The sequence below is a fragment of the Aspergillus udagawae genome, assembly GCF_001078395.1.
Source record: "Aspergillus udagawae IFM 46973 DNA, scaffold_1, whole genome shotgun sequence".
NCBI lineage: Eukaryota > Fungi > Ascomycota > Eurotiomycetes > Eurotiales > Aspergillaceae > Aspergillus > Aspergillus udagawae.
This window is the reverse complement of record NW_025091264.1, coordinates 3578103-3592565: the sequence shown is the minus strand read 5'-3', so window position 1 is coordinate 3592565 and position 14463 is coordinate 3578103. Positions and strand designations below refer to the sequence as shown.

Below are 14463 nucleotides of genomic sequence, written 5' to 3'. Positions count from 1 at the left end.
ATACCTGTTGAAGTGAATTTAGAGTCCTAGTCTTCAAGGAGTCAAAGCAAACTGTATTACTACTAGTACCAGTGCCGGGTCTCCTAATTCTTGTTCAGATCTGTTGCAGTGCTTCGTTTCACTTCCTCTAGTAATGTCAGTGAGTGGAAACCCAGACGATGATTCTTGGCAGTCAGAGTCCCGCCTTCGGATCAAAGTTGCGCCGATAGATTTTATCAGTTGAATTATTTCTTGAAGCTTATCTGCTCGTCGCCGAGCGCAAAATTAACGTCTTGCAAATTTTAATTGTTTAGAATTCATAGTGGGATCGGTTGATTCTCTATGTTTTCTCACATTGTTACAGCAGCGAAAGGTCTATTTGTACGGCAAGAAGTCGACGAAGCCGAACTCGATAGCAGCAATACAACCTCGACAACATTTACAAGTCCAATTGGCCGCGAAGCAAGAATGGTGACGGCAACGAGAAGAAGGAATTTTGAGACATCGTCTACAGTTTCTGGTGATAGCAAAGGCATCGCGACCACCGCAAATGGGAAGCGCAAGCCCGAATCTACAAGCGCTGCAAAGCCCGAGTCACAGCACAACAAACGGAGAAAGAGAAGCAGTCTAGAGGCTGCTGAAGAGCCGGAGAAGGAATTGTCAACTGAGACGTCTAGCGCCATGATTGAGTCAGCGTCGAAACGAGAAGAGGCAAAGGCGCCTGCCTCTAAGACGAAACACTTCAGGTTCGACAGCGAAGAGCCTGAACTGCCGGTGGAGCTGGAGACAGAGGTGCCAGAGCCTCAGCAGAAGGGTCAGGACAACGAAGACAGCAGTGACGATGACGAAGCTCCCGAAGCGATTGACAATTCAGCTCAGATGTCCAAGATCAGACTGGAAGCCAAAAAGCAAGAACGAGCCAGACATATGTTAGTATCTCCACTACCTCTTAGAAAGTACTTCTATTTCTAACTCAGAGTACAGTGAGGAACAGCTGAGAAAGGAGAAGAGAAAACAACTGGATGAACTCCGCAAACAGCAAGCGAAACAAAAGGAGGTGACCAAATTAGCAGCCGGTTCTGCTGATGACCAGCTTTCAGAAAGCACGGAGACGCTGCGAGGTAGCACCACACAAGATGCCCGCCGATCAGCCCTCCCTGCTCTTCTGCCGGATGAGATTCTCAATGCAGCTCCTGTCGCCAGACCTCCAACCCCCCCCTTGGAGGAGCTTAATGTTTCGCATAAGAAACCAAACAAGTTGAAATTTCTCGATGCTACGGAGAAACGCCCCAAGGATGTCAAGCTGGGTGATGTTACAATCCGTGTGCTCGACGAGAACCCGATTAAGAAGGCCAAGACAACCCTCCCGCCGAAAGCCTCAAAGACTGGACGAAACGCCAAGCAGAACTGGCTCAACAGAGCTCGCAGTACCGCCACTGTTAATGGGCTTAGAAGAACTGCAGGTGGCTCTTCGGGGTTTGTTCGCAGATAAGGGCTCCTAGTCTATCGGTTTCTGCGTATTTTTGAACCAGGCGACAAGGTGTTTATGGGCGTCTCGAGGCAGGTCGAGATCGATTTGGAATAATGACTGGCATTTGCTCATCATCATACATCACACATCAGCTATGGGGATATTGAGTGGCTTGCGCCGTTGACGACAGGCAACAGAGCGAGAGCTGGCTCCGGTGGAAGTCCGCAGTATTATTACTTTCATTAAGGTCTATAAGGCTTAAGCTTCGCCGAACAACGGCGTTGAACCGCTTCTGAAAGTTCTAGCTGTACAATTGCTTGATGGTTACCGTAAACAACCCGTTCAAGGTCACGACTCCAGCGTTGTACAACATGAGAATGGGCTCTCAACCTGTCCGGTTGATGCTGGAAAATAGCTTGATAGTTGATCATTTGGATACCCGGATAAAATTGTGCACAATGAAGCAGTAAATGCCTTTATGAACTACTATCGCAGTAATAAGCATATTAATTTTCCGATGGATATCTCTGTTTGGCCAAAACTGGCTGATGGCAGCGTCTGGCGGGAGCACGTGCAAAGCTTCGAGCTTTCTGCGATCCATCCGCTTTGGACTTTGGACTTTAGGCTTTCATCTCTGCGGCTAGCCCACAGAGGCCTTTTCTCCTCTTCTATTTCTTTTTTCCAGACATTGATCTGTCCATTCATGACAGACGTCTCTTGATTGTTTTGTTTAACAAAAAACAGGATGACTTCGGCAGCAGAGACAACCCCGTTACTCCCCCAATACCAACAGCAGCCAGCATCCTCCAATACGTCACAGCAACGAGGAAGCCGTCCGCCGCGGACAGTGACATTCAACCCACTGGCCACGGTCAGTACATACCATGATGCTACTGCCCCTGCGGATCCCACTTTTACGCCATTGACTTCTGGTGCTTCTTCTGTTCCCAACGCTCCGTCCAATCAATCGAGACCGACCGGCCTTTCTGCCCTGAACAGCAAGCTCCGTCGCCGCAATAGCCATGGAGCTCCCTACAGCACGGCTGTGCCTTCGATGCCACCAGCACCCAAGGTCGGACCACAGCGAACGACCAAGAATGCGCAGAAACTAAAACTGCTTCCGGATCCTGTGACAGCTGCTGAAGAGGACATTGCGGACGACGAGTTCCCGCGAGATGTGTATTCGCAGATCACGCGAATTAAAGAACCGACTGCCAGAAGTCACGCCGCCAGATTGGGGAAAGCAGACAGAGACCGACTTCCACGAGTAACAGCATACTGTACGGCCAATTCGTACAGACTCGAAGGCGTCATTAAGTTTCTCAAAGCACGGTCAAAGACCCGCGGAGCTAACCCGAAGCTATATGACGAATGCGTCTACTCTCCCTACGATTACTTATATGAGGATAAACAAAGAGCGCCGAGGAATTTGTCCGACAATGCGCTGGGGCTTCACCCTATCTCGTCGAGTCCCGATCGGCCGTTTGGCGAGCGCAGGTATTCAGACAGTGCGGTCGAGGTTGAAGATAATGCGAAATCACGCAGAGAAGACCTCATTGACTTGCGAGATTCGCAAGAACAATCGCACCATGACGCTCATACGGAGAGCTCCGTAGCAGTACAGCAGACAGACGAGACGCCAGACTTTGATACTACCATCCACACCCCGGAGGTCTTCCTTTTTGATTACGGGACAGTTGTCATATGGGGCATGTCACCCGCGCAAGAATCACGATTCCTATCCGACGTTTCGAAATTCGCAAACTCAATTTTGAGCCCCGAAGATACGCAGGTTGAGAATTTCAACTTCTACTATGCTCGCGAGTACCAGGCACGGATATACAACGACTTTATCTCGCTCCGTGATCCTCGAAACCATATGACCAAACTTGCCATCTCACATGCCTTGTCCCAATCCGTCAAAACATCCCTCTTCGAGGATCTCGTCTCAGAAACCATCTCGAATACCGCACCACTCCCGGCTCAAATCGCCCAAACCGGAAGTGTCAACATGACGCGGCGACAAATCAACATGCAGATTGGAGAACTGTTCATCTTACGAATAAACATTCATTTACAAGGTTCTGTCCTTGACAGTCCGGAACTGATGTGGGCAGAGCCGCAGCTGGAGCCGGTTTACCAGGCTGTCCGAAGCTATCTCGAAATGGATCAACGAGTCGGTCTTCTCACAGAGCGACTGGACGTCATTGCGGATCTTCTGGCAGTCCTAAAGGATCAGTTGACTCACCGCCACGGTGAGTATCTTGAATGGATCGGTAAGTCCCTTACTTTTAGCTGTCGTGTCGATTCCTGTTTGGCTCACCAAGTACAGTCATCATCTTGATCGCGGCGGAAATCCTAGTCGCAGCCATTAACATCGTGGTCGACCTGTACGCAGGAGTTGATTAGTCGCTCATCTTGTGTTCCTTCCTCGAAGTATTCCTGATCCTTTAGCGGCGCTTCAGATGATTGGTCTTTCACTGATCTATACATCGTGCGCGACTCGTTAATCATTTTGCACTCAATCTCTACAAACTCACTGCATCAGTTGCGGCCCATACTTAGCATCGGAAGTCTTTGCGTCGGGAGTTCGGGACTGGGACTGGAGTTGGTCACCTTCGTTCGGGGACCCTTGCATCCTTCTTTGCCTATATCGAGGCAACCACCTTTGTATGTACCACTAGACAGGCTGTTAATATTGAACATGTCCTCTGGGAAATTCATGAAGCATTGTTTTCGTGAGTTTTAATTGCTACCAATTCTACACGCAAGGCGCTCGCTGCGGTAAGCGTGCGGAGAGTGCGAGAACGAGGCGCACCGTTGTGGCCAGACTACCTTCTTCCACATGCGTGTCTATCCGCAAGTCTGAGCACCTTATTGTCTGATTTTCAAGTACATTGGAAAAAGGCGTAAGGCGCTGATCATAAGTGCCGCAACGAGCGCCAACATATCGTTGTGAGCAAACCACGTAGAATAAGCCCTCCTTCGGTATGGGAATAGCTGCATATGAAATAAAATTGAAGAAAAGGATGATTAATCTAGAAGAGGCAAAAAGCGACAAAATAAAGGGAAATAGAAAAAAGCCTCTCATCATCCCTGGCTCTCCTCTTTCGGCGCCTTGTCCACATCCATCGGTGTCGTCGAGAGCTCCTTTGCCCTATCTGCAGCCCCAGACTCCGGAGCTTGGCTGCCACGCTCACTAGTAGCATGACTATTCTCTCCTTCGTGTATGGCGCCATTGCTGCCTGTGCGAATGCGAAACGTGGAGGTCATCTCCTCCTGTGTCGGGGCCGGCGCAAGTCGCGGCAAGCCCGCTGAGCCAGCAGTCGATCCTTCAGGCGGAGCGCTGGTCGACGGTTCATCATCCAGTCCTGCATCGCCAATATTCGACTTTCGAGACCGTTTCACCCGCAACGGGCGTTCTTGGGGCTGTTCATCTCATCTCGTCAGGACCCCGACACCGAAAAGCTAAAGCGGAACCGAATCAGCCAAAACTCACCGTAGGAGGCTGCTCGTCCGAGCTCCCCTCTGTCTCATCCTCCACATATGCAGCCCCATTACTACCACTACCAGCCGCCAGGTCCGCGCCCGCGCCCACCGCCCCGGGGAAACCATTCAGAGAGCCGGCGCTGCTCATCATGGCGGCCGCGCGGGCGCGCAGCTCGGGGTTTACGCCCGCCTGGGCCTCCTCGGCCATGCCGGTGACCTTGGCCAGACGCTCAAGCAGGATACACGACTCCAGCCGCATTTTCTGGATGTATTGCCATCCGCGCTTGTTGCGCATGCGCATCATCTCGTTCTCGGCCTCGATCTCGTTTAAGCGCTTTTTTAGGGCGATGCATTTGCGTTTGTAGGCGCCTTCGACGCTGGGAGGGTTGGAGGAGGGTAGTGACGATGAGGGCTTGGTGGATGTGTCCATTGTGGTGGTCCTATTTCGTAGCCTTGTAGACAGTCGGTTTTATCCGCGTGAGGTTGAGAGAGAAAATTAGAGGTTGGTCGAGGTTCGAGAAATGGATGATGAAGGTTGTGGAAGTCGATCAGAGATTATAACGAGGTGTAGAAGATGAACACTCCAAATGGCTATTGCCAATGGTTGATTCGCTATTGTTGACGTTGGAATGGTCGAAACCGCAGGAAGAAAGAGAAGCCAAGGTTATTGTCCTTGAGATGCGAAAGTGATGATTCGATCCCTTTCACGACGATTGGGTGGATGTCAGCGACGGGTACGTGGGCTGTCGCTCAGTCAATGCTTTCTCTGCAAAAAGAAAAAGACTATATTATATAAAATCAAAGTAAGAGATTAGAATGAAGACTTTTTTTGTGCCAATGCCAGACATCGCCATCGAGGACGCTGCTCCGACAATGGAGGATTCGCGGCTATTATTCTGCCGGGTGGTTATCAAGGGCGGTCAATCTACTTGAACGAAAAGCAACAGAAGAATGATTTCGAGTCCTTCATCTAGAATATATCTAAAACTGCATACGTGATAACGCCAAACAGCCCGTCAGAAGAGCTCCTAAACACCTTAATGACCACCAGTGGTCGGGAGTCCCAGGAACACCTTGAAAGAATCATAACTGTTTCCGACGACGTCAGCGAATAGGCACAATCAGGACAATAGACAACAGTACGACTTACATTAGCCATTGGAAGCCGGTCAATGTACCAAGCATCACGATCCGAACTGGCAGGCCGTTCCACAGGCCCGAGAATCCGATCTTGCTGTAAATTCGCGACACAGCCGCCATTGCCGACTCACCAGCTGCAAGCCCGTTAGCAGAAACACCAGATGGCAGTCCGAGGATGCACACTAACCGTTGCGATCGGCATTCAACTTGCTAACCATGACATCGGCAGGATGACTGACGATAGCGCAGAAGACACCGGCAATATAGCCTCCCAGGAAACTGACGCCCGTCTGCTGCAGCGAATTGAAGGTCTCCTTAGGCCTCCCCAGCGTCCGGTAGATCATGTTCACACTCTCCTCAAACGTAGCAAACTTGGTCATGGTGTAGGGGATCTGCCGCGCCCAGAGCGGATACAGCCCCTTGTACAGACCCCCGAACCCTTCCTTGGCCACGATCTTGCTCCAGCCTTCGCGCAGGTTGTGCGCATACGGCGGCAGACTCGTCTGCATGCGCACCTTGATCGCTTCGAACGGGCAGAGGGCCATGTCGGCGAAGAACTCGGCTGATGCGCTTGCGCCTAGGAATACCACCGTGCGGTTCATGTTGGGAAACAAGTGGTCTCCGTACTGGTACTTGAAGTACTCATAGAGACCGTATTTGCCTGCCCCCTGGAACGAGTATCCGATGAAGGTGGGCGACCAGCCGAAAAACACGCCACGGAGGCCTTCCTTTGAGAAGATCTGGCGCCATGCGGAGAGATTGGACGTGTAGATGCTGGGGTCTACCTGGCGTCGACATTTGACCAGGTCGAGTGGGGTAACTGCTGTATGCGTAGGTCCTGATCGAATATATTATCAGCAGGAGAATCCCAGCAAGAATATTCGTCGTATATAACCACTTACCACATGCTTCAAAAGTAAATACCACTGCGTCAGCATAACTCTAACAAAATGTGGCGTGTATGCAACACTTACCGACAATTCCACCCAGAGTACAGCTCAGAAAGTATTTCGCTGAATTGGGCTCGATCTTCCCGAATGGAAGCTGCCGTTCTTTCGAGGCCATTATGTGGTGTTGGCGAGTTCTCTACGGAGTATATAATGGAAGAGGCAGAGGTTCAGGCAACAGCAATGCGCTCCTAAATAAAAAAGGAACAAACACGAAGAAGTACACAAAAAAGCAATGCCAAAAGTGCCTACAAGAAAGCAACACCGATCAGAAACGCACACACAGTCTATCTATACTCCTCAGAAGCGATGTCGTCAGAGGACGGAGACCCAGTTCCTAGCCAGACCCGAGATCTCCAACCGCGATCCGAAAAGCCACTTGCGTTTCTCAATCAGGATATACATATATCTGAATTCAGCCAGTGGGATGTTACTTTCAATCCTGAGTTCCCCGCTTTTCCAATAATAATGTGATGATAAGGGCAATGCGAACGGCTAACCGGCATGGCATGTTGCTTGTCCGTGACTTGGTGCGGTACACCATTCGCGCACCTGCTTATGGGGGCCTACTGGGGTATCTTTCTCTCGGGATTACTGGTGCGTATATCTATTATTATTTTCTCTTGCTATTAGCGATTCGGAAAGAGGAGTCGTAAATGTTCTTTCGAGGTGCAGCGTTTGAGACGGCTTCAGGTACATATCAATGACGTCATTATGTCTGCTCGATGCAACCCTGTGCATCTGTACCTCTCTACTACCAGTGGTAAGCGATGAATATTATCCTTGGAAATTATTTATGTATAGTTAGATAAGAATCATATACAAGAGTAACCTATATAAAACCTGGTAAAAAGACTATGTGCTGCAGTGAATCGCACCAATCGCCAGCAACTAGTACAGTGGTACAGTAGTACGGCAATGGCCGGCGTGCTTATACCACAGATGCTTCACAAATGACAGTGTCGCCATGGGCGGTAGGGACTATATAATCAACCTGTCCTTCCCCAGCTAGTATCAACGCCAGTTTGATACCCAGTGTAGACCCTATCCGGGCCAGAAGGGTTCGAACCTGCTGGCTCTGTTCTGGTGTCGCCAGCCCACACGACGAGATATACCACAAGGGCCATACCATGCTATATGCCTGGAAAGCACGAATATGTAGCTTCCCCTCCGAAGAGGTGGGGATTGGATTGCCCATCGCATCCACATAGCCAAAGGCAAAGGGGATGCTCCGGCACACATCCGTGATCATTTCCTGGATCGACTCTAGAATCATCGGTTCCTCTCGAAGAAGCTCACTATAGACTGTGCATTCGCCAACGACTGATGCAAGGATGTCGCGGAGCCGGAGTATGACTTTGAGCAGGATGATGCGAACAGCACGGTAGTAGTTCCATATCGCTGCGATCGATATCTGCTGATAGGTCATTAAAGACTCGTGTGTCTGCGAGTAGACAATAAGGGGGAGCCAGGTATCAGGCAGACCCTGAGTCCACGCTGCTAGCTCCAAATCCACCGCTTTGGCGTCTTCCATGCACGAGACGAGCCTGCACACATCTTCCGCTCCTGCCGAAGCCTGCAAGGACAAACTCTCGAGGAATATCTGGCTAACTTTCGATGCGAGGAGCATCAGCCGGTGGACGGGATCCGCACTGTCCAAAAGTCCAGCAATCCAGTCAGTCTTGAATCGAGGCTTGTCGCCCAAGGCCAAGAACTCGGTATGCTTGGTGCCTGTCAGTTCTTACCCGCAGATACCTAAACAGAGACAGAGACATACCGTATGCGCATAGGCAAAGTTGAACAGATCTCGACCCTGCGCGTGGCCGAACTGACTCATGCCCCTCAGTTTCATCAGGATCTCCAACCCCACCGTATGCGAACTCGCAAGTCCATTGCGCTCTCCAGTAATGTCTTCAAATATGGAAAGCAGAACCACCGACGCAAACGTCTCGTCCCGGACAGCTTGCGTCCGCGATTCCAGCGCCTGCCGCAGCCGCTGCAGAGCCATACCATACAGATACCGCGCCTTGACAATCAACGAGGGCTCCCTGATCTCATTGCTCAGCGTGACAAGAGCCGTTGCATCCACCGCCAGCCGTAGCGATGACGACGATGCAGAGCACTCCTTCTCCCCAGCATCCCGGCACAGAGCGTACAGCGACGGCAAGAACCCCAAGTGGCTGATACACTCGTCCGTCTCATCCGAGCAAGTGTACTGGTCGAAGAAGAAGCAAATCGCCCGTTCTTCCCAGGTCGAGTCGGCGATCTGACGAACCGACACAGGAGAACAATTCTGTTCTGGGACTTCAACCGGACGCGGTGTTGTAGCTTGGGTCTTGCTTGAGCAGGTAGAAGACGACTTGTCAGACCGGGTTTTCTTCACCATACGCTGCACTTTCTGCGTCTCGTCCCTGAAAATGGTATCAGGCCGATAACCCGGACATGGCCGTCCATAGACGACGCAATTCCGGCACTCTGGCAGCGCCTCATCGCACTTCGATATCATTAGCTCATGATGGATAGGAAACAAGATGATTTTGACTTACCCGCACTTTTCGTTTAAGGCAAAGATAGCAACCTGTGCTCGGTCTTCCCCCATATACCATATTTACATTACTCGTAGAATTACAGATGCGACAGAGAGCCTGAATAGATCGGAGATGATGAGGGGCGCCTCTTTATTGTGGTTGTGGCGTCAAATCCAAGATGCAGATGTATTGAATTCGTCTGCCTGCCGCCTGGACATGATTGATAGTGTGACCAGTAGGATAATGGCTGTCGGTAGGTCCTTGTATTCGCGTTCCTTTCTGAACCTACGACAAGAGATGAATACAATAAGATATCAAGACACGATCTTGATAGGGATCCCCCTGCTTTGTTTCATGGGATAATTGTGGAAGATTGGACAGACGCTGCTGTCGGCTGACGGAGAATGGATGGAATTGTGTATTAGTCATTGCCTCGGATAACTGCCTATCCCAGTCACGCATAAAGACAAATGAATCCCTGATCAAAAGTATTTACGGATTGAACAGTATGTCTCAACCTGTAGCCAATTTCCGCTATTTACGAAAAAAGACAGCCAGCTGTGCGGCCGATCAAATGAGAGGAACTGCGCTTGGTTCTATAATGCCTATTGATATGCAAGTATATATGCCGGAAGCAGTAACAACATGACAACGAAGACCGTGACCATGAGACCACTTCTCGTCACAAGATCGAAACCCAATTCCTAGATGCCAAATACATCGCCTCCCGAGGTGGGTATCATCGAACCTGCGAGGAAAAATTAAACCACGTCGAAGGTACTGCATCAAAACCCGCTGACTCCCATTCGAAACTCCACAAAATCAAGGTATGGATGACGAGGATAGAAACGAAATACAGTCCAACACCCAGTATTTATGCAAAATGTTTGATGACAAAAAGTTGACTGATCTCGAGATTGTGGCCTGCACCCTAGCTGGTAAAGCGTGACAGACGACTGTCGACGACCGGTGAGATTAGACTTAAATTGCACTTTGTCCAATGTAATTCTCAATGGATCGGAATAGTGCACGGAATAGAGGTGGCTAAAAGGCGTGATAAACTTATTGAGCCTCGAATAGTACGGCAGGAGAATAATCACGAAGCAGGGGCATCCGGCATGAGGTGGTCGTCATCGTTATTGTTCAAGGGCCTGGTCGGAGGTGGATCTGAAAAGAGCGCTCGGTGTCGAGCTGAACGAGACGAACAGTTCAAGGAGAGGTCATCTTGACTGCTTTGGTGGCGTGGGCGCAATCCAGGTGTGCTCGCGGTACTTTCCACAATAGCACCGTCATCATCTTCTTCCTCCGGAGGGGAGAATGTCCACACCTATGAGATTGTATCAAGTCAGATATGTATACTGAGGCTGTAGTTGGGCCACTCACCTCCATAACAGTCCGACCCGACCGATTAGCCAGGATCACGGCCTTTTCGTCTTCAAATGCGACTCTCCAAACAGACTCTGCAGGCGTGGACAACTCTCTGAGGAGTTGGCCTGTTTGTAAGCTCCACACTTTGACGCGACCATCGCTACCACCGCTTACAATACGCGAGCTATCGAACTGGAGACTGGTCACGCTATTGTCATGAGCCGCCAGACGATGGATAGGTGCCATCTTCGTCAATGACCAAACGCGCACTGATCCATCAGATCCGCCGGTAACCAGAGTGTCTCCTCGCATCTGCAATTGCCCGACAAGGGATGTATGTCCCTGAAGGATAGCATGGCACTGGCCAGAGTGCGGATCCCAGATTCGGACACTGGTGTCAAGACTGCCGGTAGCGATTCGCCTGCCATCAAAGGCAATCGCATATATTTGACTGAAATGGCCCGACAGCGTTCGTTGACACCGTCCTTCCGATATGCTCCAAATTCGGGCGGTAGTATCGTAGCTCCCTGAAACAATAATATCTCCGTGGATGGCCAGACACCGAACGCTTGCCTGATGCCCGACCAGAACATTGCGACAGGTGCCTGTTGTCAAATCCCATATGCGCAGCGTCGTATCTCTTGATCCAGAGATGGCCGTATTTTTATCAGACATCTTCAAGCAACGCACAGTCGATGTGTGGCCACGTAAAAGGTAAATACCAGCTCTGGCGGCACTGTTAGCCAATTTCCTCCCACCGAAGCTGAGCTGAGATGTTCACAGCGTCATCAAGGTACCACTTACCCGGTAGCCATGTTCCAGACTCTGACCTCGCGGTCGCAACCGCCGCTCACCAGAATGTCGTCCCACGGTACCATGGCCCAGACACCCATGACATGACCTTGCAATGTTTTCTGATTGTTCCCGTTGGTATCGTATACATGAATTTTGGCGTTGTCCAGCGCAAGCACGATATATTTCGAGGTGAGATGTAAGCTCGTGACAACACCCTGATCTGGCGTGATGTGCCGTTGGGTGCAATGGCCCCCTTTGTTCCAAGCCGACTCCACCATGTACTTTTGCTTGAAATGAGATCTGTATGACAAGGGTCGAGTCCGACGCTTCCGTGAGGCTAAAGTGAGCCAGTCCCCAGAGCCAGAGCGAGGTAGATCGAAAGGATTATCTGAAGGATGTAAACCCGAGACTTTTCTCTGCAGCCCGTTCAGGGAGCGTGTACTTGAAACCGAAGGCAGGTGGAAGGGGTCAATGAAATCTCCCGACGGTCTCCGGTAAGCAAAAGCATGCTTCTCGCAGAGGTTTTTCCAGGTAATATCGTCGCTCAGGAGATCACGCCAACGTCTTGAAACTTGAGAGGCTCTCGCCAAGGTTTTCGGGTCGTCGATGAAGGAGAGAACCTAATGCAACGAAGGAAGCTTAGAGTCAGTTCTGTCCGTGAAAGTTGAGCGATCGTCAACGAAACGCTTACCCTCAAGCATAGTTCGGTTGGGAAGACCTGAAAAGGATCTTTCCTTAACCGTGGAGTGACATAACTCGACACAAAGCTGAGAAGCTGACTATCGCACAGACCGAGTACACCCTCCAAAAATCTCTGCTTCTTCGCGCTGGACAAAGAAGTAAAATGTATCCTGGCATTCAAGAGAAAGGTATCATCTTCCTCGTCCGAGGACTGCCACGTTGGAGGCCTCTGGTGAGGGGTCGGGCTAGGGGCCGGGGTTGGAGGTGACGCAGGTGCGGAGGGTAATAGACTCGGAGGAATAGGAGTGACGGTCTTGTTGGAGGACAGAGATCTCGAGTGGGAGGCTGAATTCCGTGCGGCAGATGATCTGGAATGTGCAGTCTCCAACTGCTCAGAAACAATACGCGGAGTCATCCCGTCGTCCACCCGTTCGATGAATGACGCCCGACGAGTGTATTCGCGAACTGCCGTGGAGGGTATGACGGTTACAACATGCACTTTTGTCGACGGCAACCGATGATTATCGATAGGGACTCGCAAAAGCCTTTTTAGGATCGACTTCGATCATAGAGAACGTATCGCTTCTCTTGAGAGGGAGCAAAACAAATATCGTAAGAAAGAAAGGTGGTGAGGAGGTCAAAGGAGGACTGATATTGAGGAGGAAAGAGAAAGTGAGATGATGACAAACGGATGGACTCCGATGCGAGAGCGCTAGAGGAAGCGCTCTGAGGAAAGAAGGAAATAGGGGGGAAAGGAAGAAAACAGAAAAGAAATGGGAGTATTTTATTTTATTTTCCTTTTAGAAAGCGAGTTGGGAAAATTACTCGAGGAGGAAAACGGGAGAAGGTCAGTTACAGCCAGCAACAGCGGCTACTTTGACGCCATTCAGATGCCTGAAAAAGAAGGCCGAATGTATATCAAAAAGGCAAGCAAACGATCCTAAGCCTGACGAGAGGAGAGACAGAAAGGTAGAGTCTGGAGTCTGGAGTCTGGATCATGCGGCAAATGTCTTGCCAGGTCAGGTGCGGGTCTTAGGAATAGCATAATCATAGTCGATTACCTTAGAGGCTTAGGTAGTATCTAGGCCACTCCCGTCTAGAATTGGGAGAAATAGGTACTTTGTAGACAGTAGTCCGCCAGATTTTGATATGGCACATGTAAAGCTAGGTCTCTCAGCTTGGGAAAGAAAACCCGCCCAAGTCTGCAGTGAGTGACGGTAGTAGGCGATCAAAATCAACCAATTTTCATCTGCTTTCAACTGATATGATGTTGTAGAGAGGTATATGACTTCTAATGATCATCTTGTCTCCACAGTTGATGATAAGAGGGTACCTGGTTCCACAAGACGAAAAAATAGTGGTAATGACAAACTTTGGGGATCTCAATAGACGCAATCCACAGAGATAAATCATACAGATATGTACATCTGAGTTATCTTTCCTTCACAGACTCCTCGTCACTAGTAGAATTCTTAATATGCTAAGCTGAAGAGCAGAATTCAGAGGTATGATAACCCCTCATTTTGGCGCAGTGGCACGGGCAAACCTCTAAGCTCGCAAGTCTGTCGTCAAAGGAGGCGAAGAAAATTGCAGAATCAGCCGTACTTCAGCCACCACATGCGTGTCTGCATCTGCTTTAAATGACTAATGTGCCCATGGGCTGTCAGATGGCTCTATTTGATATCGTATCTTATCAGACGCTTCGGATCTGCAACATCCTGGAGCGCAGAATCGGCACTCCAAATATTTATCTCATCCATGGACTCTGTCGCTGTTCAAATTCCCAGATTTGTGATATGGTTGTCCCGAGTCCCTGGGTTGGCAAACAACAGAATATCTTCAACCATGGATCAAAAATCTCCCAGGTATCATCCGAACATGACAAATGGTTTCATCATCAATGTGAAGGCGCTGAACACAACGCTATACTATACAGCAGTTGAACCGGTACGAAACACAAACAACAGTCGCATATAGCATTAGAATAATACAGTAAGCCAGAGCAAAGCGACAGCTCTTCCAGTAGAATGAGGTACCGGTATAGCACAAAACAGGGGAACAGTTT

At 49.9% G+C, this 14463-nt stretch overlaps 6 protein-coding genes across 6 annotated transcripts; 2 read left to right on the top strand and 4 right to left on the bottom strand.

Moving 5' to 3' along the window:
- Positions 1 to 321: 321 nt before the first annotated feature.
- Aud_001165 (uncharacterized protein) lies at positions 322 to 1471 on the top strand (the record flags this gene model as incomplete). Its single annotated transcript, XM_043286665.1, has 2 exons — positions 322 to 908; positions 964 to 1471. The coding sequence occupies 2 exons, from the start codon at positions 322 to 324 to the stop codon at positions 1469 to 1471; spliced, it is 1095 nt and encodes a 364-aa protein (XP_043142600.1).
- Positions 1472 to 2195: 724 nt separating this feature from the next.
- Aud_001164 (YagE family protein) lies at positions 2196 to 3859 on the top strand (the record flags this gene model as incomplete). The annotated part of the gene is made up of 2 exons (XM_043286664.1): positions 2196 to 3726; positions 3783 to 3859. 2 exons carry the CDS (start codon positions 2196 to 2198, stop codon positions 3857 to 3859), a joined length of 1608 nt encoding a protein of 535 aa, XP_043142599.1.
- Positions 3860 to 4540: 681 nt separating this feature from the next.
- Positions 4541 to 5369, bottom strand: Aud_001163 (uncharacterized protein; the record flags this gene model as incomplete). Its single annotated transcript, XM_043286663.1, has 2 exons — positions 4541 to 4879; positions 4950 to 5369. The coding sequence occupies 2 exons, from the start codon at positions 5367 to 5369 to the stop codon at positions 4541 to 4543; spliced, it is 759 nt and encodes a 252-aa protein (XP_043142598.1).
- A 607-nt stretch (positions 5370 to 5976) lies between these two features.
- Aud_001162 (putative mitochondrial phosphate transporter Pic2) lies at positions 5977 to 7144 on the bottom strand (the record flags this gene model as incomplete). Its single annotated transcript, XM_043286662.1, has 4 exons — positions 5977 to 6028; positions 6090 to 6213; positions 6267 to 6917; positions 7054 to 7144. 4 exons carry the CDS (start codon positions 7142 to 7144, stop codon positions 5977 to 5979), a joined length of 918 nt encoding a protein of 305 aa, XP_043142597.1.
- Positions 7145 to 7957: 813 nt separating this feature from the next.
- Positions 7958 to 9625, bottom strand: Aud_001161 (putative C6 transcription factor; the record flags this gene model as incomplete). Its single annotated transcript, XM_043286661.1, has 3 exons — positions 7958 to 8749; positions 8804 to 9437; positions 9573 to 9625. 3 exons carry the CDS (start codon positions 9623 to 9625, stop codon positions 7958 to 7960), a joined length of 1479 nt encoding a protein of 492 aa, XP_043142596.1.
- Positions 9626 to 10650: 1025 nt separating this feature from the next.
- Positions 10651 to 12813, bottom strand: Aud_001160 (F-box/WD repeat-containing protein; the record flags this gene model as incomplete). Its single annotated transcript, XM_043286660.1, has 4 exons — positions 10651 to 10881; positions 10938 to 11649; positions 11727 to 12337; positions 12409 to 12813. The coding sequence occupies 4 exons, from the start codon at positions 12811 to 12813 to the stop codon at positions 10651 to 10653; spliced, it is 1959 nt and encodes a 652-aa protein (XP_043142595.1).
- Positions 12814 to 14463: the final 1650 nt, after the last annotated feature.